Below are 23,509 nucleotides of genomic sequence, written 5' to 3'. Positions count from 1 at the left end.
CAGGTCACTTGAGGCTTAATGTCCCCAATAAATCTATAGATATCTTGTGGAGGAGTAGAATTTTTTTCTATTCAAGTTAGTGCAAAAAATTCTGGCATCTTCTGAATCATGAAGAGTTTCCATTTAAGGACTGTAGTAGTGAAAACACAAGGCGAACTTGAACATATGCTATAGAAATGTTGCTGTTTAAGACAGTCTGTGGGGCGCCTGGGTGGCTCAGTTGGTTAAGCGACTGCCTTCGGCTCAGGTCATGATCCTGGAGTCCTGGGATCGAGTCCCGCATCGGGCTCCCTGCTCGGCAGGGAGTCTGCTTCTCCCTCTGACCTTCCCCCCTCTCATGTGCTCTCTCTCTCTCACTCTCTCAAATAAATGAATAAATAAAATCTTAAAAAAAAAAAAAAAAAAAAGACAGTCTGTGAACCACCAGCTCCTTTCTCTAAACTGAAGCAGGTGTATGCATCCTACTCACCAACCACCTTGAAAGGAGTAGGTGAAATTCTTGGAGACATAAATGATTCTGTGACTCCAAATAGTCACCACTAACACCTTTCTTGTTTTGTTCCACAGTATTCATCCTTGAAAGCAGGATGGTTGAGGGAACATAATAGAGATAGCTGATCAGTGGTGGTGGTATTGGTGGTGGTGAAAGTGATAGGTTCTTATCTCATGGACTCATAGCTTGGCTCCTGGGGGAAAGATCACATTTTAGGAAGCCTTTTGGGGCTTCCACAAGTCCCTGTAGCTGAGGTAAGTGCTAGTCCCCTAATTTCCTCTTGTGAATACAAATGGGTTGGGCATTGCAGATATTCATCCTTGATAACATTAACAGGCAACTGGGATTGTTCTTCAGGTTAGAAGGATCTATGTTCTTTTGCTTCCATGGTCACAGAATCCAATGATATTATGCTTCTTTGACTTTTCCATGAGATCCACAGTGTTACTAGCAAGAAAACACTCACCATCCTAAGTACTAATTTTGGTCTATAGATGTTGTCTGGAGACACTTGAGACCTTAAAAACAGTGTTTCCAAACGTATTTCAACTACCTACAATAGAATTCTTTAGGATGCTTCCCAAAAATACAAATTCTTGGGTCCCACTCTGGACCCAGAAGTTCTGAATCAGAACTTTTGAGGGCAGAGCCCAGGAATCTGAAATTTTATCAAGAATCCTGAAGACTTCCTATGCAAACGAAAGCTTGAAAATAATTGTCTGAAAAAGGTAGAATGTCAGGAATTACCTTCATTAGTTTGCCAAGTAAATCCTAATCATTAGTTAATGTTGTATCCTTTAAACGTTCTCTAAGTATTCTTACAAAATAGTTAATCAGTGTTACCCTACATAGTTTCAAAACTTATTCAGATGGCTTCTTATCCTCCAAAGTTAACTCACAAAGATGGGGATGGGGGTGAGAGGAAGAGAGCTATTGTTTATTGAGCAGCTGATATGTGTCTGGTGCTTTAAACATCTGATTTCATCCACTCCAGAATTTTGTACATTTGGAATTACTAACTCTTACAGATAAAGTCAGACAAACTTCAGGGAAGCTTTTAGTTTTGGTTTAAAAAATGTTACTATGGAAAAAGTAAATATATAAAAAGGAGTCAGGATAGTATAATGAATGAACTACCTTCAAAACTTAACACATGTTCAATGTTGTTTTGTCTATACTTCCCATCCTCTTTCCCCTACCCCCCATATTATTTTTCCCCAAATTATTTTGAAGAAAATTCCGGACATAATTTCCTCTCTAATATTTTAGTATATTTCTAAAAGAACCATTAAAAATAACATAGCCATAGTACATTTATGAAACCTAAAAAACAATTTTTTAACATCATATATCTAGTCAGTGTTCAAATTTCTAATTGTCTCATAAATGTCATTTATTTTCTAGTTTGTTTGAATCAGGACCCAAATCAGGTCCACACATTCCTATTGATGTGTCTCAGAGATGATTTAAGAAGCTGCCTCTTATTATTTAGATCTCAGCTCAAATGGTAGCTTCTCAGAACCCTTCCTGGACATCCCATGTATTACAGAACTTCACTTTATATTATGCTGTTTTCTTCTTCTTTTTTAAAAATTGAAGTATAGGGGCACCTGGGTGGCTCAGTCAGTTAAGTGACCGACTCTTGGTTTTGGCTCAGGTCATGATCTTGGGGTCATGGGACAGAGCCCCCTGCATGGGCTCTCCCTCTGCTTCTCCCCACCCCCCCCACCATCCCACCCTCTCTTTCATAAATAAATGAGATCTTTAAAAATTGAAACATAATTAACATACAGTGTTGTATTAGTTTCAGACATACAACATATTGATTCAACAATTCTATACGTTAGTCAGTGCTCACCATGATAAAAATGTAGTGACTCTCTGCCACCAAACAACATAATTACAATATTGACTATATTCCCTATGCTGTACTTTTCATCCCTGTGACTTATTTATTTTATAAATGGAAACCCCTTAATCCCCTTTATTTCACCCATCCCCCTAGTGACCTCCCCTCTAGCAACCATCAGTTTGTTCTCTGTATTTAAGAATCTGGTTTTGTGTGTGTGTGTATTACTCTCTTTTGTTCTTGAATGTGCTTATTATTTATCTGAACTATATTATTTGTTGGCTGTCTCTCCCTCCAGAATGTAAGTTAGGATAACCTTTAGTGTTGTATTCACCACTATCCAGAACTATACATGGCAAATGATGTGATCTCAAATAACAGCAGTTCTCTTGTTAAGGTAATTAATGCCCTCTACATTGCAAAATCCAAAGGTGGCTTTTGGATTCAACCTTTCAACAACAGTGGACACTGTGGACCATTGTCTTTCTCTCAACTACCGTATTGCTTCCTTCCTGGCTTTCCTCAGACCTCGCCAGAGGTTACTTTTCAGACTCTTTCTAGGATCTTCTTCTGCCCAGAATTCAAATAATAGTGTTCTCTTAGTTTAGTCCTGGGCCTCTTTCTTTGCCATATCTGAATTCTCTTCCTATGCATTGTACCTTTTTCTGTGGCATTAAATACCATCTTCATTTTGATAACATCAACTACCAAGTTTACCTTAACTTTGAAATACAGACTTACATATCCAAGTGTCTGTTTGACATGTCTATCTGGATGCTTAATAGTCACTGCGAACTTAACATGTTGAGAACAGAATTTTCTATTATCTTTCTTACAATTTTGATTGGTCCCACTCCAAGCCCCCACTGCTCAGCTTCCTCTTGTTCTGCTCTTCCCCTAAATTACTTTGCTTCAGTTATATTGGACTTGTTTGCCTCTCCCACCCCCTGAATTTTGTTTTATTCACTACTGTATCCCCAGTGCCCAGAACAGTGCCTGGCAGGTACTGTTAGGTACTGGTGGATGCTCGATATATAAAGTTATTGGCTGAATCGATGAATGATTGTTCCTCAAAACACATGGCAAGGGCTTGTGCACCCACTGTTCCCCAAGCTGTGGAGGATCTTCCCCTGACTGTTGTATGGCTGGTTCTTTCTCATTCAGGTCTCAAACTTCAAAATCACTTCCTCAGCAAGGAAATGCCTCCCTGAAGTTGCCTCCCAGTCTCTATTTGTAACACCGTGTTTAATTTTCATCAATGCATTTATCACTGCCTATTATCTTTGCTTACTAATTATTTAATGTTGTTTTTCCTATCCGGCTTTAGTGTAAGGTCCACGAGTACCGGGGATTTGTCTGTATCTTCCATGCCTAAAGCAGCGCCTGACACGTATTAGGCATTCAACCTGCATTTGTTGAATGCATGAATGTATGAATGAATGAGAGAAACCCAGGGCCGTCAGGCCTCAAAGATAATGCTCCTGCACTCTTAGAACTGTTTTCTCTGACTGGTTAAGTAGTAGTTTCTTCTCCTGATATTTTGTAAGTTCTTACTGCCTCCACGTACAAGGAAATATATAAAGGCTCTGAACTTCTGAAACCAGACAACATATTCCCTTGCTACCTTTCACCTGAATATTCTTAGCAAACAATAGTGGAACACGAATCATGTACCAGGCTCTATGTTAGGTGCTGAAGACAGAAAGTTTTATAATGCACAGTTACTTTCCTCAGAAAGGTTACGGAGGTTTCGGAAATACATAACCCAAGTACATTTCTTAGATTTTACGTTGGTTTCAATCTCTCTAACCCTTGTCCCTTCGCTTTCTGAGCCGCAGACCAAACGCAACAGGGTTGAGTCATTTCGGTCCCAGCCCCAGCACCCAGCGCCCCGCTCCTGGATCCGCCCCCAGCGGAAGCGTCCTGCCCTTGGCCACGCCCCCAGCCGCTCTAAGCCTCAGGGGCGGGGCCTGCAGTGTCCACCCGTGTTCTCCAGCGCGACTCAGTGACAATGACGTAACACTCGCGCACGGACCTTCGCTGCGGCGCTGCGGCCAGACTTCCCTGCGCCGCGGCCGGAGCCCCTGGCGTTGCGGTGCGGCCGCGCGCGGACAGACTTCCGCAACAGGATTCCGGCCTGGCAGCCGCCTGGCAACCGCCCGCTCACCCAGAGCCATGGCCGCAGCCGGTGGGCCGGAAGCTGCTGGACGCTGCCCCCTTCTCAGCCTCCTTTTGCTTCTGCTGATCGCGGGCCCTGCCCTCGGCTGGGAAGACCCTGGTGAGTGCTGTCGTCACCCGTCCCTTTCTGTCGCGTACAGCTAGCGCTCAGAGGCCCAGCGGGCGACATTTCCGTTCGCCTCCGCTTGGGCCTTTCAGCCCTGATTTCTCATTTCCATCTTCTTCCCTCTTCACCTGCGTCCTGCCTGTTCCTTTTGCTCTTCTCAAGACGTCCTACGGGACAAGTGGGGACTGTTGGGAAGTCGGCGGGGCGGGACGACTCTGTATTCTTACGGTCCCCTTTCTCCCTTCCCTGGACTCCCAAAATTTGTCTACCTTCTCCTTTCTCGGACTACAATCCTCATCCCTAAGAATAACTGGAAAGCTCGGCTCTCACCTGCTCCTCTTGCTTTGTTGTCATGACTGTCTGAAGTCATCTTCCCTGCCTGTTGTCATGGCTGCCTGTTGCTATAGCTGACAGTTGCCACAGCACCGGCAGTCTGTGAGTCACACTTAGTGGGCAGCGATGTAAACCTTGTAGGTAGGTTAGCAGAGTCGTAGACTGTACTACTTACATGAGCAGAACCCATGCTTCTTATTCTGACCACTACAGTGAAGTTCATCTCGTTACGTCAGCTTTTCTTCTTTTTCACCGCACAGTAGAATTTAAAAAACATTTTATTGTTATTTTTTTGTGTGCGATGATACATGATAAGTGATTTCTGGAGAAGAGATTTTTTTTTATTACTATGTTATTAGAATATTCTAAAGAATTTTTATGGGATAAATAATATTCCGTGTAATTAATATGTGTATATATACACAAACATACAGGTTTCCATTTAATGACGCATGTTGTTAAATTGGAGTGATGTAAGAAATGACTTATTTATTTTTTATTTTTATTTTTTTAAAGATTTTATTTATTTGACAGAGACACAGCGAGAGAGGGAACACAAGCAGGGGGAGAGGGAGAGGGAGAAGCAGGCTTCCCACAGAGCAGGGAGCCCGATGCGGGGCTCGATCCCAGGACACTGGGATCACGACCTGCGCCGAAGGGAGACGCTTAACGACTGAGCCACCCAGGCGCCCCAAGAAATGACTTTTAAATAGTTAGAACATTTTTTGTTTGGAGAATGAAGATGTTAAAGCGTGAAAGGTATCAACATTGCATTTGTGACTTGGGTGATAGGAAATGCCCATGTTTCTTAAGCAAGAGATTTACTATTTTATTCCTAAATGCTGAAATGAGAGAGAAGGTGCTGTTTGCAAATACTTGGCTTTGAGTAACTGATTTGATGTGGATGTTTTATTAGTAATAAAAGACAGGTTGGCTTTAAATGTCCATTTATTTATGTATTCCTAGAAAGTTGTATATAAAGAGGACATTTTGATCAGAATTATAATTTAAAAACAGGACTGAAACAGTTGAACCATCAATTCTTTTTTTTTTTTTTGAAGACTTATTTATTTGAGAGAGAGAGTGTGCGTGTGCTCGGGTGAACGCATGTGCAGGGGGAGGAGCGGAGGGAGAGAGAGAGGGAGAGAATCTCAAGCTGACTCCGGCTGAGCGGGGAGCCCAGCTTGAGGCTTTATCCCACCACCATGAGATCATGACCTGAGCTGAAATCAAGAGTCCTGTGCTTAACCAACTGAGCTACCCAGGCGCCCCGAACCCTCAATTCTTAATAAAAAAAAAAAAAAGGAAGTTTACAGATGAAGAGTCAGGGAAATTAAAAAAAGGAACCAAATTTAAATGAATGGTGAACCACTTCTTGGTAGCTCTTAGTCTATCTAATGTATAAACTATTGTTCTGGAACAAAAAGCACCAAAATATTTTGCAGAGTAAACACAATCGATTTTTATAAATTCTACTTTACCTTAAATTTACTTTGAGGAACTGTTCTGTAAAAGTTTTATTGGGTCAAGTTTTATCAAGCCTTGTAATAAAACAATAATCACTCCCTAATTTTTTTTTACTTTGGATGCACTTTGTCTTTAGCTAACATAGAGTGATAATTTGTCTGGAAAAAAATTGTACCAGTTCTAAAGAGATTACCGGACTTTTCAAAATTCTTTATGGAATTATTTTATATTTAAGTCACTTTTCTGGGTGTTGGCAATATAGCAGTGAACAAAAGTGAGCATTTTGCCCCCAGAGAGTTTACATCTATTGAGGAGAAATAAACAATACACAAATTGGTAAGTAGCATGTCATATCATGAAAAGTGGTATGGGCAATGATAACGCAGGGGAAGGAAGACAGGGTGTGCAGGTAGAAGTGGAACTTTCAAAATATACATTGGTCAGGGAAGAAGTCACTGTTAAGGTGACATTTGATCAGAAACCTGAGGGTCGAGGAGGGATAACCATGACTTGCATTTTATTTTATTTTATTTAAAGATTTTATTTATTCATTTGAGAGAGAGAGAATGAGAGAGAGCACATGAGAGGGGGAGGGTCAGAGGGAGACGCAGACTCCCTGCAGGGCAGGGAGCCCGATGTGGGACTCCAACCAGGGACTCCAGGATCATGACCTGAGCCGAAGGCAGTCGCTTAACCAACTGAGCCACCCAGGCGCCCCATGACTTGCATTTTAAAGGCTCATTCTGTCCTCTCTGTGGAGAACAGACTGTAGGAGGTCCGGGGAAGCAGGGAGGCCAGTGAAGAGGCTGCTGGTACAGTGAGTTCCAAGAGTAGGGATGGTGTGGCCAGCGGAGAAGCAGTGGAGTTGGTGAGAGATTGGATTCTCACCTGTTTAGAAGGTGGAGCTGACATGCTATTCTGATGGATTAGATGTAGGGGTGAGAGGAGAGGACAAAGGTGATCCAAATTTTTGGCCTGAGTGACTAGAAGTGTGGAGTGACCATTACCTGAGAGATGTGGAAGATTGTGAGAGAAGCATGTTTGGTTTTGTTCATCTTAAGTTTGAGACCTGTAAATGGATTTCCATTTGTGAGTCTGGACTTGCGGGAACTCCCTGTGACCCTTGACTGATACAACTAGTGGTGGATGGGTATGAGCACTTTGTTCTTAGACGTCGTCTCACTCTGGGCTGCAATAACAAAATACCATTTTTTTTTTTTTTTTTAGAGATTTTATTTATTTGAGAGAGAGAGAATGAGAGAGAGAGCCTGAGAGGGGGGAGGGTCGGAGGGAGAAGCAGACTCCCTGCTGATCAGGGAGCCTGATGCAGGACTCAATCCTGGGACTCCAGGATCATGACCTGAGCCCAAGGCAGTCGCCTAACCAACTGAGTCACCCAGGTGCCCACAAAATAACCGTGATTGGTTGGCTTAAACAGCAAGCATTTATTTCTCATATTCTGGAGGCTGGGAAGTCCAAGATCAGGGTGCTAGCATGTTTGGTGTCGGGTGAGGACCCTCTTCCTCGTTTGCAGGTGAGGATCCTCTTCTTGGTTTGCAGATGATTGTCTTGTTATGTCCTCACATGGCAGAGAAAGAGAAGGCTCTGGTCTTTTCTTATAAAGGTCTGCTATCATAGGGGCTTCATCCTCAAGCCCTCATCTAAAACTAATCACTTCCCAAAGTCCTTGCCTCCAGATCTACTGACATTGGGATTAGGGCTTCAACATAGGAATTTTTTTTTTCTTTTTTTTTTAAAGATTTTATTATTATTTGTGAGAGAGAGAATGAGAGAGAGCATGAGAGGGAGGAGGGTCAGAGGGAGAAGCAGACTCCCTGCTGAGCAGGGAGCCCGATGTGGGACTCGATCCCGGGACTCCAGGATCATGACCTGAGCCGAAGGCAGTCGCTTAACCAACTGAGCCACCCAGGCGCCCCAACATAGGAATTTTTAAGGCCACAAAACAGCGATCTTTAGGAGATCTAGGGAAGAAAAATGCTGTAGGGTTATGGTAATGAAACCCAGTGTGTATATAGCTCCTTCAACATTCTCAGTAATATATATTGTACTTGATCATTTATTATGTGTCAAGTACTCTGCAGGACAGTTCTAGTAAATCATACCTAAGCTTCACAACCTATTTTAAGGTTGATAAATCAAAGCTTCATGACCAGTTTTAAAGTTGATATTATCTTCTTAATTTTACAAGTGAGGAAACTTCTATGCAGATAAATTAAGTGACTTGGCCAAAGTCATACAGCAAGTTGGTGATGGGAATTTAGTTCAGTGTTCTTTGCATTATCTCAACCCTGCTACAATAATTTCAAGTTATTATTGTTCCTGTTACTTAGTTTAATAATACCTTATGACTTTAAACCTTTGAATATTTTCATTGTTACAGTTTTTTATGTATAAGGTAGTCGTTTGGGGTTACTATACCATATTTTATTTTAATATAGTTCTTGGAAATTTTAGGTCTTCAGCCCATGTGGAATTAAGTTTTTATATTGCTGTGGATTTTCTTCTAGCTGCATAGTCAATTATGTTGGTGTCATGTATTAAAGAAGGCACTCTTTTTTTTTTTCCAAATTAAAAAGTCCACTTTATCTTTTCTTTTTTAAGTTTTTTATTTATTTATTTTTATTTTTATTTTTTAAAAATGTATTTATTTATTTATTTGACAGAGAGAGACACAGCGAGAGAGGGAACACAAGCAGGGGGATTGGGAGAAGGAGAAGCAGGCTTCCCACTGAGCAGGGAGCCCGATGTGGGGCTCAATCCCAGGACCCTGGGATCGTGACCTGAGCCGAAGGCAGACTCTTAACGACTGAGCCACCCAGGCGCCCCTTACATTTTTTTTTTTTACTTATTTGAGAGACAGTGCAGGTGTGCACATAAGCACGAGCAGGGGAAGGGACAGAGGGAGAGAGGAGAATCTCAGGCTGACTCCAGCTGAGCGTGGAGCCCCACTCGAGAGCCCAGTGATGGGCTTGATCCCACCACCCAGAGATCATGACCTGAGCTAAAATTAAGAGTCAGATACTCATCTGATTGAGCCACCCAGGTGCCCCAAAAAGTCCACTTTATCTTCTATTGGATTCCTACGTATATCTGGATTTATTCTGGGCTTTCTTTTGTTTCATAGTTCCCTTGCCTATTTTTTTTTAATTAAAAAAGATTAAATTCAAGTTAGTTAACATATAGTATATTATTAGTTTCAGGGGTAGAATTTAGTGATTCAAGAGTTGCATATAACATCCAGTGCTCGTTACATCAAGTGACCTCCTTAATGCCCATCACCCAATTACTCCATCCCCCCCTCCTTTGCCTATTTCTGTTCTAATTTCATACTATCTTGATTATAGTTATTTTATGGTAAGTTTTATTGTCTGGTAAAGCAATTCTTTTTCAAAAAATTTTTCGCTATTTATAGACATTAGTTTTTCCACAGAACCTTTAACATAATTTCTTCCTGGTTCCAAAAACCCCAATTTGGTTCCTGGTGGGAAGTGCATTACATTTATTTAGATCTTATTATATATGTATTTTTAAAATATAGATCACATATTGATCCTAAGTTTATTTCCAGATATTTTATGTATGTTTTTATGTTTTATGTAGTTTGGCACTAATTTGAGATAGGCTTCCTATTTTCATTTTTAATTGGATACAGGTATAGAAAAAACTGTTGACCTTTGGTAATTGATAAAATATCTAGCTGTTTTATCAAATTCTCTTATTATGCCATGGTTGTCTTTTGGGAAGTTCTCTTGGATTTTGTAGGTCCAGAAACTCTGAATAAAATGTTATTTTTTCTGTTTGTACCACATGTGACAGATACTACTGGAGGATTACTCAGAAGCCGTTGTCTACCTTCTTCTCCTTGTCTACCTCCATGTAGATACTGGGAAAGCCAAATACTCATTTTACTAGAATTACTGGATCCTAAGTCATTCTAGTCAGTCTACCAGAGGAATTCTGGGAAAGATATTTTAAATCTTTACATATTCCTGTTTTCTCTCAACTCTGTATTTAGGGTTGAAATATGTCAATGTAATTTTAGGCATTATGACAGGCCATCATTAAATCCTTCAATATGCCCCCCTTCCTTTTTTAAAAAGGAACTTTTCCCCACAAGGTAAAAATAACATTACCCCTGACAAAATTAATCTTAATTTCTTAATATCAACTAATTATCCATTCCATATTCAGATATCACAATTATGCCTGAAATGTCTAAACTAGTTGGTTCAAAACCCGACCCAATCCAGGTCTGTGCATCCCATCTGATTGTATTCTCCCTTAAGTCTTCTTAAATGTAGAACAAAGAGTCCTTTATTTATGCTACTGCTTTGCTGAAGGGTTTGGGCCTGTTGTCCTTTAGAGTATCCTACCTTTTGGATTCTGTTTTCTCATGGTGTTTTAGCTTGCTTTTTTTCTTCCCTGTTTTTCTCATAGACTGGATGTTAAGTCCAAAGGTTTGATAAAATTCATGTTAAATACTTTTGGGGATTACATCATAGTAGATGGTATAATATCAATTTGTTCTACCATTATTGATGTTAAGATTAACTAGTAGATTAAAAGTGGCTTTATAACCCTTGTGAAGTTACATTTTTCCAGAAAGCACTCTGTGTAATGTTACTTGGCACCATACCAATATCCAGTCTCTTAATGATTTTAAAACCAGTAAATCCTTGTCTGCATCGGTTTCTTTGGGCATTATGAAATGATGATTTTTTTCTAATCTGTCATTTCTTCTGCATTTATTAGCTGTCATTCTTCAGTAAAGTTGAGATTTCCATTATCACCTGAGGCTATTTCAAATTACAGTTCCTGGTGGAAAGTCAGAATATAAATTTAATTTTTAATCTTTAATTACCAATTTTCGGAGTAAGGAGGTAGGTAGCAACTTTTAGTGACAAATGAGTTTTTGGCATTCTCTTTGAGTATCATTATAGACTCTGATTCATAGATTGAACATAATTTGATCAATTACAGTCTTTATCTTGCTGGTCAGTCTTTTTCTTTTGGTGTCTTAAGAATTCTGCATACCAGGATTATAAACATTCTGTTGTGCTTTCTTCCAGTATTTTTTATTTGTTGTATGTTTTATGGTAAGTTTTTAGCCATCATGGATTAATTTTTGTACATGGTGTATGATGATCACTTTTTCTAATCCTCTGCCAATATTACACTGTTTATACTACTATAGGTTTAATAATATATTTTGATATATGTAGTCCACATTTACTTTCTTTGTTGTTACTAGTTTTCAGCTGTCTTTCCATTATTGATTTTATATATTATTATATGTTTGATGTTATATTTCTAGTTTTATCTCAGCTTAGTCACATTTATTAAGTTCTTTTTTTGGTAAATAAGTATAAATATGATCTGTATCTGCTGATATGAGGGAATGTCTATGATGTATAATTAAGTGGAAAAACCATGTGAAGAATAATGTGGACTGTATATTCAGTTTTTATAACCATAGATTAACAAAACCCAAAACAACTCCTGTATCTGTGTCTGGGTAAGCAAGAAAAAGGTACTTACCAGTCGTTAATTTGGGTTATTACAGAAATGTGAAATTGGAGGAAGAGTGGGTTTCACTATTTTAAAAAATCATGAAATATATCATAAACATATATGAATAGTTTAAAGACGAATAAAACGATGGGGTGACATGAGTGTCCTCAGCTGATCCCAGGTAGCAGGACATGGGGGGAAGAGGAGGAACTTCCATCAGCTCAAGGTCAAGACAGACCAAATACAGATAAAAACCAAAGCCAGGTTCACCTGGACATTCTGTCCTTAGGTTTAAAAAAGAAGGTAAGGTAACAGCAGGGAATTTTGCTGGTAGCCCTTTTGAGCAGTACGCTTGCAGTGTGGACTTGTTACCCTCTGCCTGACCCATGGTTATCATCCTGCTATCTTCTCTTATCATTCTCCTTGGGATTAACTTTGTCCCTCTGTATGCCACTACTCTTTCTTTAGACCTCTGGTTTTTATGTTTTTCTCTTGTGAGTATCCTTCATTATCTTACTGAGAATTGATACCTGGGAGGTAAAGATTTTGAAACCTTTCAGATGTCTGAAAAATCTACTCTCTTGCTTGAGTGACAGTCTAGAATTCTACATCCACTTACTTTTGAAAGTATTTTCTATGACAGGAGTTTTATTAGGATGACTCTGTGTTTGACAATATATTTACTACCTGTTCATCTGTGTTCTTGTTTTAGACAGAATATTGTTGCGGGATGTAAAAGCTCTCACCCTCTACCATGACCGCTATACCACCTCTCGTAGGCTGGATCCGATCCCACAATTGAAATGTGTTGGAGGCACAGCTGGTTGTGATTCTTATACCCCCAAAGTCATACAATGTCAGAACAAAGGTTGGGATGGTTATGATGTACAGGTAATATTCATTCTGTTGATGACAGTCTAACTGGAGTTTTTATTCAATAAAGTGTTTATTGGGATATTACTCAGTATTTTTGGGAAAGACATATAGAAAATCTCAAGTTAAATATATAAATATAAATCAGTTATTCATTTTCTGGAAGAACATCCTCCAAAAGAAATGAACTGATTTTAAAGCCTGGAAATAGGGGCGCCTGGGTGGCTCAGTCGGTTAAGCATCTGCCTTCAGCTCAGATCATGATCCCAGGGTCCTGGGATCGAGTCCCACATCGGGCTCCCTGCTCAGTGGGGGGCCTGCTTCTCCCTCTCCCTCTGCCTCTCCCCCTGCCTGTGCTCTCCTGCTCTCTCTGTCAGATAAATAAATAAAATCTTTAAAAAAAATAAATAAAAAGAAGGCCTGGAAATATTCATTGTTATTTTCTTCTAACACATTAGTAAATTTTCAAAACTTTATATACTTGAGGGTAGGGGTAGAGGTTCTCTTCTCGTTGTCATTTTACTGTCACTCCTCAAAGAATACCAACCTGCCCTTGAGAAATAATGTTAACATGATCAGGAATCATAGGCTGTTAGGAAATGTAAAATGGTGCAGCTGCTTTGGAAAACTGCCTGGCTGTTCCTCAAAAGGTTAAACATAGAGTTACTATATGCCCCAGTCATTCCACTACTAGGTCTAGACCCAGGAGAATTAAAAATATATGTCCACACAAAAATTTGTACATAAATGTTTGTAGCAGCATTATTCATAATAGCCAAAAAGTAGAAACATCCTGAATGTCTATTATTGATGAATGAATAAACAAAATGTGGTATATCCATACAATGGAATATTATTTCGCCATAAAAAAGAATGAAGAACAGATACATGCTACAACATGTGTGAAAATATTATGCTAAGTCAAAGAAGTCAGTCACATGTTGTATGAAATGTTCAGGATAGGGAAATCCATAAAGGCAGTTGCCTTTATGGATTTCCATAAAGGGCTGGGAGATTTGGGAGGAAGTGAATGACTGCTAATGGATATGAGATTTCTTTTTGAGGTGATGAAAATATGCTAAAATTGATTGTGGTGATGGTTGCACAACTGTGAATATACTAAAAACCATCAAAATGGGTGAATGTATGGTAGGTGAATCATATTTCAATAAAGCTGTTATAAAAAATAAAATAACATATCTGAAATTTGGGAGAGGAAGATAATTGGCCAAAAACTTACAGAAACGCAGAAGAACAAATCAGATCTATTTTAGCTTGTGTCTCTTTAAATGCTGTTAAAGAAGCATATTACCTATTTTGCTCAAAATATAGTTACGAAATTTAAACTCAGACTTTTTAAAAAAAGATTTTATTTTATTTATTTGAGAGAGCAAGAGCGAGAGAGCATGCATAGGTGGGGGGAGTGGACTTTTTTTTTAAGGTGGAAATTTTTGAGGCTAGCGTGAATTCTTTTTGCATTTTTCTAAATATCTTCAAAAAAATTTTTAAGAGATGGGGCGCCTGGCTGGCTCAGTCAGTGGAATATGTGATTCTTGATCTTGGGGTTGTGAGTTCAGGCCCCATGCTGGGTGTAGAGATTACTTTAAACATTTTTTTAAGAGAATTACTTAGAGGATTGGACCCTTGGAAGGTTAGTCCATAGTATTATAAAATTTGTGCAGAAAGTTTTTCTCAGAAGGTTATATACTATCTCTGATGCTATATGTAGTTACCAGATACTCCTGTATGATGCTGATGTTTGAGCCTTAACTTAAAAAAAACCCAACTCTATTTATATTATTTATTTTTAGAAGATTTATTTATTTTAGAGAGAGAGAGAGTGAGCACATGCTGTCATGGGGGATGGGTGGTAGGGCAGAGGGAGCAGGAGAGAGTCTTAGGCGGACTCTGTGCTGAGTGGCGGGGCTCCATCTCACCACCCCGACATCACGACCTGAGCTGAAACCAAGAGTCGGTCGCTTAACTGACTCTGCCACCTCGGTGCCCCCCAAAACCTCTTATTTTTAAAACATCTTGAACAACAGTGGCAAAAAGTTGACATTTAAAAATTTTGCTTAACATTTACAATTGTGGAATATTTAATATGTACAAAAGAATTGCTTACATGTGTATGTAAGGAATAAGGAATAGTAATAAAACAGACACTCAGGTACCTAGTACCTAGCTTTGAAGTCCCTGGGTTACCTTCCCCCAACACAGAAGTACTCATTGTTGTGAATTTTATCATTCCCTGACTTCATTTTGCAGTTTTATGACTGCCCAAATAGTACATATTAGATGAAAAACAATTTTTGATTCTAATAGCCTATTTCTATTTTTCTTCACAGTGGGAATGTAAGACCGATTTAGATATTGCGTATAAATTTGGAAAAACTGTGGTAAGCTGTGAAGGCTATGAATCCTCTGAAGACCAGTATATACTAAGAGGTTCCTGTGGCTTGGAGTATAACTTAGATTATACAGAACTTGGCCTGAAGAAATTGAGAGAGTCTGGAAAAAAACATGGCTTTAACTCTTTCTCTGATTATTATAATAAGCTGTACTCCCCAGATTCAAGTGGCATCAGTGGATTGATTACCATCGTAGTACTACTTGCTATTGCTTTTGGAGTTTATAAATTGTTCCTTAGCGATGGTCAAGATTCTCCTCCACCATATTCTGAGTATCCTCCAAATTCCCATCATTATCAGAGATTCACCAACTCAGCAGGACCCCCTCCTGCAGGCTTTAAGTCTGAATTCACAGGTATGTTTCCCTAATGGCAGTAAGTAGGGTAGATGCCAGGTAGTGGCATCTTGTTGCTGGTTTCTGAAATAGAATGTGGTCAGATTGGGAAACCAAAGCGGATTTGTCTTCTCATCTTATATTTTACTTTTTCAACTTCTTTACCTCTTATTCTATGTAAGGGTAATTGTGATTATTATTTGAAGGTGGCATGATTAAATTATAAATCACCTTAATCAGAAAAACTTGATCAGATTTGGTAATAAGCATTTACCTTGAACTCTCATATCATACACAAAAATTTATTCATTAAATATTATAGATCTCAGCATAAAAGGTAAAACAGGTTTCCAGAAAACATAGGAAGATATTTGTCATGATCATGCGGTAGGTAAAAATTTCTTAGACTATAAAAAGTTCCAGCCATAAAGAACGGGTGGATAAATTTGACTTTATTTAAATTAAGAATGTTTAGCCATCAAAAGACCACATTAACAGAGTGGAAAGGCAAGCCACAGACTGGGAGAAAATATTTGTAAAACGTTATTTCCAACACAGGGTATGTATTTAGAATATATATATGTATGTGCTGCCCAAGCGAGCCCTAGAATATATAAAGAACTCTCCCACAAATCTGAGGGAAGACACACAACCCAGTTTTTAAAATGGACAGAGACTTGAACAGCCATTTTTTTTTTTAAAAGATTTTATTTATTTATTTGAGAGAGAGAGACTGAGAGAGAGAGCATCAGAGGGGGGAGGGTCGGGAGGGTCAGAGGGAGAAGCAGACTCCCTGCCGAGCAGGGAGCCCGATGCGGGACTCGATCCCGGGACTCCAGGATCATGACCTGAGCTGAAGGCAGTCGCTTAACCAACTGAGCCACCCAGGCGCCCTTGAACAGCCATTTTATAATAGAAGATATCCAGATGTCCAGTAACAGTATGAAAAGGTGCCTAGCATCATTAGTTTTCAGGAAAATGCAAATTAAAACCACACTGAGTTCATTAATAACCACTATATCACCACCATAATGGCTGACATTAAAAAGGGAGAGTACCAGGTAATGGTAAGGATGTAGTCAACTGCAACGTGATGATAGGAGTTAAAATAGAAAACACTTTGAAAACTGTCACTGCCTCCCCTATGACCCAGCAGTTCCATTCCTCAATACATACCTAAGAGAAATGCATGCATTTGTACACAAAAAGACATGCACAGAGTATTTTTACAGTTTTATTCATAACAGTAAAAAACTGGAAATAGAATGTACGTAAACATAAGAATGGGACAAATTGTGATTTTTTTCACACAATGGAATACACAATGGATCAGTTTAAAAAAACAACCCCAAAAACTGATACAATGCAATAATGGGGGTTGACTCTCATAGACACAATGATGTGCCGGACACGGAAGAGTACCTAGTGTGTGATTATGTTTATACAAAGTTCAGGAATGGGTAAAACTAAAGTATAGTGAGAGAAGTCAGGGTAATGCTTATCTCTGGTGTGGGTGGGTGTCTATTGGGAATTGTCACGAGGGAGCCTTCTGGGGTGCTAGAAATGTTTTACTGATGTGTGTAGTGGTTACATGCACGAGTACATATGTACAAATTTATTATGTTGTTTCATGTGAGATTAGCACACTTTCCTTTATGTGTGCTATACATCAATTAAAAAAAAAAAACAACTTCCTCTGAGCTGAAGATACTTTTTTGGTCTCTTTAAGATCTGACTTCCCAGTTGATACAAATCTTTGGCTGCTGCCTCCACTTGGATTCCTCCATTAGACACTCAAGTACAGCTATCACCTGAAGCTCTTACAGATGTTCATAATACAAAAGAAGGAACTCCCAGGGGGGTCATCTTCCAGTAGCTGATCCTGAGCAGGGCAGTTGTGACTTTACAGGAGGGAACTAACCCCCCTTCTAAAATATATCTCTTTTTTTTCATGTCCGTGGGAAAGCTGCTCCTTAGTTATAAATCAGTATTTTAGGAATACACTTTTTTAAAAAAGATTTATTTATTTCAGAGAGAGAGAGAGAGAGAGCGCGTGTGGTGGGGGGTGGAGGAACAGAGGGAGAGGGAGAGAGCTTGAAGCAGACTCCCTGCTGAGCGGGGAGCCTGACGTGGGGCTCGATGCCACAACCCTGAGATCAGACCCGGGCCGAAATCAAGAGTAGGACGCCCAGCCGACTGAGCCACCCAGGCGCCCCCCCCCGCCCCCCCGCTTTTGTTAGTATACACTTTTTGAATACAACTTGTTTATGAGTCGAGGGCTGAGTATCAGTAATACATAGGACAAATGAAGTAATTGAAATGCCACATTATTTTTGGTCTTGTGGGCTGTTTTAAGTGAGGATACGTAATAAATCATTTTTATTTCTAGGACCACACGGTGCAGCTCCTGGTTTCGGCAGCGCTTTCACAGGACAACAGGGATATGACAATTCAGGACCAGGGTTCTGGACTGGCTTGGGAACTGGAGGAATATTAGGATATTTGTTTGGCAGTAACAGGTGGGCTTTGCACTCATCTCCCTTGCCCTTGAATTCCACTTTTCTTTTCTTTTTTTTTTTTTTTAAAGATTTTATTTATTTATTTGAGACAGAATGAGAGACAGAGGGAGCACATGAGAGGGGGGAGGGTCAGAGGGAGAAGCAGACTCCCCGCCGAGCAGGGAGCCCGATGCGGGACTCGATCCCGGGACTCCAGGATCATGACCTGAGCCGAAGGCAGTCGCTTAACCGACTGAGCCACCCAGGCGCCCGAATTCCACTTTTCTTTAGAGGCTTCTTGGTTTGCTTTGCAGCTTTATTGGAGGTGGTGTTGTCAGGAAAATAAATTATGGTGGCATTACCCTATTAAATCAGGTTCTCTGCTCTGTGGGCTTTCATCAATATTGTAGATGTTGTTTTCTTTCACTGTGTTTCTTCTTCCAGTGTCATCCTTATAGAGATCATGAGATAGGAGAAAGACTCTTTACTTAACATCTGAGAAAATGAGAAGACAGGAAAGAACATGGCATTTGGGGAACAGTTAGCAGCCTGGTTTCATAGGAGAATGATAGAGAAGCAAGGCTGACAAGGGCTTAGACCCAGATTTTGGGATGTCTTCTTATCACTGGTACTTTAATTTTAGATTTTATCTGAGTATGAGTTCTGGAAGAAAGAGTCTCTTCTTCCTGTCACTCTGCCCCCCATGGCAGTGACTATACAATATCAGAAATACAAAACAGTATTTATTTCATGTTATACCAGATCACTGAGGAAAAACACTTGATAAAGGTATTTTTTTTCTGAGAGCACAGGAATAGGAGGATATTTAAAAGTCATAAGAAAAATGCCTGATATGCTTTTATGTCTTTAATAGAGCAGCAACACCCTTTTCAGACTCGTGGTACTACCCGTCTCCTTCGTACTCTAGCACATGGAATAGTCGTGCTTACTCACCCCTTCGTGGAGCCTCAGGTAGCTATTCAGCATATTCAAGCTCAGAGACAAGAACCAGAACAGCATCAGGTAAGAATGAAAGCATAGAAGTTCCTATTACGTAGCAGTGAAGTACAGAAATAGTTTTGGAACTTAAGAAGATAGTTATTAACTATATATTAGCAATCATAATTTTACTTGGCATACCCATCAGAAATATTAATAGCATAATTAACTCAGATTAAAATGTAGTTCAGATTCATTCTTTTCTCAACATTCTTTAAAAATCAAACAGGGATTTGGTTTAGACTCACTTCTACCACTAACCAGGGTTTTACCTTAAACCTTCCTAAACATTGGTTTCACCATACGTTTAATTCTGTGACCTCTAGGCTTCTTTTAAGCTTATTTAAAATGGCATTTTCTAGGTAGAAGTTTGAACTTTTAAAATTCGGTAAAACTCAGTAAATAACTCAGTAAATCCATACTTTAAATAATTGTCAAAAATATGGTGGTTATGTTTATTGCTGTTGTTAAGAGGAAATTTTGTAAAAAGCAAAGATATAATATAAAAAATTAAAAAGCTATTTGTTTTAAAACATCCAGCTAATTAGCAGAGGATGGGAGGACATGGATAATGAAGTAGTAATAGATTGCTGTGGATTGGATTCGTCTTCTTCAGCAGGGGGAAGTTATGGAACAGAGGTTAATTCTTGATATTGACAGAAGACTTGTTTAAATATGTTTTGAAAAAAAAAAATATGTTTTGAAGTGTAAGAGTGAATTTCTCATAGTACTGGTGTGAATATAAATTGACATGATCCCTTTGCAAGATTGGCATTACCGACCAAAATTAAGCACAAACATCTTCAAGACCCAGCAATTTCACTCTCAAGATATATAGCAACAGATATGCATATACTTGTACACTGAAAGATAAGTACGAGAACGTTCATGGCATCTTTATTCCTAATAGCCTCCAACTGGAAAAAACCATGTATCCAGCAGTAGTAAACGAGATGAATAAATTGAGTTACGGCCATACAGTGCAATGCTGTGCAACAGAGAGAGAGAATAAACAGCTGTATGCAATAATGTGGGTAGATCTACCAAGTATAAAAAGACAAGAAAGAAGCCAGACACAAAGGAATATATATAAATATGATTACAACATTCATATTTTATAAATATGCATGTTTAAAAACAAGCAAAGCTAACCTGTGGTGTTAGATGTAAGGTGGTGGTTACTTTTTGGGAGGAAGAGGGGAGGTAGTGATTGGGAGGATATATAAAAATATAGCTACGTAGGACATAACACAACAGGAAAACTCATTCTCAGTGGAAACAAAAATTGTAAAAAAACCCATAAATATCGACTAGAAATCTTTGGGACTTAAATGAAGAAAATCATTAAACGTTACCGAATAACCTAAAGGAAAACCTGATGGGAACACTTGTCATCTTGTAAACTATTAGTGCATTTTCATGTGTGTGTGTGTGTGTGTGTGTGTGTGTATGTATGTGTGTGTGGAGGGGGAGGTTGACTGAGTAACATTTACCATTGAAAGCCTGAAACTTGCTCCTGCAGTAGTTTTGTTGCCGCTGGAGTTGCGACAGGTAGCAGGGCATGGCTGGCTCCATTGGCCTCTCTGCTTTTTGGCTTAGACTTTGAGTATTGCACGTACCACGTTGGCCCCACCATAGAACACGTGTTCTTTGGTTTCCTGACTACAAGTGATTCCTAAGCAGCATGTCTGAGTCTAGTCAGCTTGATGCCTGGGTGACGGGGAGGGCTGTTGTGGGTGGTGAAGCACTGTCTTCCTCCTTCCTTCGTGTCTCTTTATTCATTTGTTAACAATAAACGTGTTCCTGTTGTAGTTTTATAAGCAATGCCAGTGCATCTTTAAAAGCCAATATAAATTTTACTCTTCTCATTTTAGGATATGGTGGTACCAGAAGACGATAAGAGACTAAAAAGTTGAAGTCAAACACTGGATGCAGAATTTCTGATTTTAAAGTACTGGTGTGAATTAAAAAAAAAAAAAAAAAAGTGCTACCTGCTAACAACTGGGGAATATGTAAAAGCTGTGTGGTTTTTTTGGTCCTGTATTGCTTTTTGTGCTCTATTACTTGAGACTAACAGTTGATATATGAGAAAATGCTTCTGTAGAGAATTGTATGTTAGTGTAATGTGCAGTTGTGTTTTACAGTTTCTGAAAGTGATGATTACTGTGAAAAGCTGAAAATGCGTTAATTTCTAAAACCTATGACGTCATTAAGAATGAAGGCTTTATGACCATTAGACACTGGGTACAGAAAATGTCAGTCTTAACGTGGTTTTAGTTGATGAGTCATTACCTTATAAAAACGATAATAATCTATTTGGCATTTACTGTGTTGTGTTTACTGTTCTTCAAACATTTAAACCAAGCTTTGGACTACCAATTATACTTCTCTCTATGTTCTGATCACTTTTGAGCTAATGAGCTTTGAATCCTTCAGTGGCGGTGGGGTTCAATTAAGTGAGAATGACCTTTTTTGGGAAAAGATAGAAAATATCTAGAAAGTTGTTGCGAATGATTTCTGTGCTGACAAAGATGGCTTGAAACCTCCATATTCATTTCTTAAGTAAGGTTTAAATGCTTCAGCAAAGGTGTTTTACTAGCAAAAGCATGCAGTTCTCTGTGGGATCTCCAGTGTTATTGTAGCAATCTGTTTCAATCTTACATTAAAATGACAGGAAAAATAAAAACAAGGGGTTTCATTCTTATTCTTTCTACCAGTTTTGACACAAATTGGTGTTACTTTTTTGACCCTTTTTCCCAAAGGACAAGGGGTGCATGCAGAAGCTCTGTCTCCCTAATTTCCCATGGTAGTTGCCTTAGCTACCAGTCTCTTGGTAATTGTTTTCAAAAAAGTAATTCAGAAATGGTGTGGAAGGAAGCCTCTGCTAAAAAATGGCTTTAAAAAAAAAATAATGAAATCTCCAAGCCTCCCAACTCTCAAAGATTGCACCATCTGTCTTAGTTAAGCTCTGCAACCTGAGAGTCTCATTTTTACCTTTTAGGAATCATTTAAAAACAAACCTTTGTTTATTCTTTAAAAATGTGATTTAGGGACTAGTTGAAGGAATATTGTGAACACAGCCCCCCCTTTTCTCTCATCAGTAAAACTTGGTAGAAAATTTATGTCACAGAGGAAAGAGTTTTTCTTTAATATGTTGCACTAAATCCTTACCCCATTTCTCCTTAGTAAAAGGAGATGGAATAAAAGAAAATCCAGTTTATTGCCTTTTCCCCCATCTGCTTAGTGTTTTGGGTTTTAATTTACTTTTTGCTATAGGAGTTGATAATCTTGAACTGAGTATGTTTTACCTGGAGAGCAAAGTAAAAAAACAAATTGTTAATTTAAAACTGCTGTAGATCGTGCCAGTGATCGTGATCTGCATATAAAATTTGCTGTTCTTTTCTTAATGAAGGGATTTTTTTTTTTTAAATTGAAGTATAGTTGCCACACAATGTTAACATTAGTTTCAGGTCCGATTTCTGTTTTTGAATGCATTATTTCAGGTCATTGGAATTTTAAGAAAATAATGAGTGAATATAGAGTTGACTATACTGGTGGCTTTAGATTACTCTCAGGAGCACTAGGGGTGTTCTTTGAGGCTCTTTGAAAGACTGCCTGGAGGGAAGGAAGGGAAAGAAACTGGCGCATAAGGCTCAAGATCCTCTGCCCCCAACCTCCACTAGGGTGCTCCTCCTCTGTTGTTGTATGTTTACATTTCCTTGTTATTTGTGGAAAAGATTCTGAGGTATCATCTTCAAAATCTAAGACTCAGAAGGACAGTACAACTGGGTCTTATTAGTGGGGTGATGGCCCCCAAAAGGGGATGGCACCAGGGGAAATTAGGTCCTGAAGTTGGGAGGTTCGTGGACCTGGCTGGGTGGGCGTGAAAAGGAGAAAGGAGAGGTGAGAGGGGCCTTTATAGTTTTACTCACATGAGGGTTCAGCAGAACTTCAGATGTTAGGATGGGATTGCTGGTAATTTAACCAGTTAGGTGTGTTTTTGTAGTTTCATGAATGCTTCTCTCAAGCTCCTTGATCTCTTGGATTCTGACCCCTGTCCTCCAAGACTGGCTCAAGTTTATCTACTGTTTTTCCATAACACATTGTACACACTTTTACTGTTGTACTTAGTACATTCCGCTGTAATTATTTCTTAAGTGTAGATCTTTCTTACGACTCTGAGCTCTTTAGAGAAGGAGGCCAAATATTACTTCTTCCTGCCCCTTGCAGCTAGGGCATGGTCATGTGACTGAATTCTGCCAATATTTCTGTCAGATGTTCCCTCCAGGTCTATGGAGACAATGGCACAAAGACCTCAGGACAGTTAAGAGATTATTCCCAGCAGTGATAGAGTAGTCAAAGATTTAGCTGAGGTATTGGTGAGTGTCTGGTGGTACTTCCTAGGGAGACATATTAACAGGATGATTGCTGTGGTA

General features: G+C 39.2%; 1 protein-coding gene across 1 annotated transcript; it reads left to right on the top strand.

Annotated features, from left to right (window-relative positions):
• The first annotated feature begins 4,310 nt into the window (after window positions 1-4,310).
• SARAF (store-operated calcium entry associated regulatory factor) lies at window positions 4,311-22,470 on the top strand. The gene is made up of 6 exons (XM_021694128.2): window positions 4,311-4,620; window positions 12,671-12,849; window positions 15,180-15,597; window positions 17,966-18,095; window positions 18,949-19,097; window positions 20,948-22,470. Exons 1-6 carry the CDS (start codon window positions 4,518-4,520, stop codon window positions 20,971-20,973), a joined length of 1,005 nt encoding a protein of 334 aa, XP_021549803.1. The 5' UTR covers window positions 4,311-4,517; the 3' UTR covers window positions 20,974-22,470.
• Window positions 22,471-23,509: the final 1,039 nt, after the last annotated feature.

This window comes from Neomonachus schauinslandi, chromosome 2 (genome assembly GCF_002201575.2).
Source record: "Neomonachus schauinslandi chromosome 2, ASM220157v2, whole genome shotgun sequence".
NCBI classification, from domain to species: Eukaryota; Metazoa; Chordata; class Mammalia; order Carnivora; family Phocidae; genus Neomonachus; species Neomonachus schauinslandi.
This window is presented reverse-complemented; position numbering and strand designations above follow the sequence as displayed.

Coding starts and splice junctions, on each gene's coding strand:
- SARAF (XM_021694128.2), top strand. CDS start 4,518: ATGGCCGCAGCCGGTGGGCCGGAAGCTGCTGGACGCTGCCCCCTTCTC. Junction 4,621..12,670: donor CCTCGGCTGGGAAGACCCTG/GTGAGTGCTGTC, acceptor TTCTTGTTTTAG/ACAGAATATTGTTGCGGGAT. Junction 19,098..20,947: donor AAGAACCAGAACAGCATCAG/GTAAGAATGAAA, acceptor TTCTCATTTTAG/GATATGGTGGTACCAGAAGA.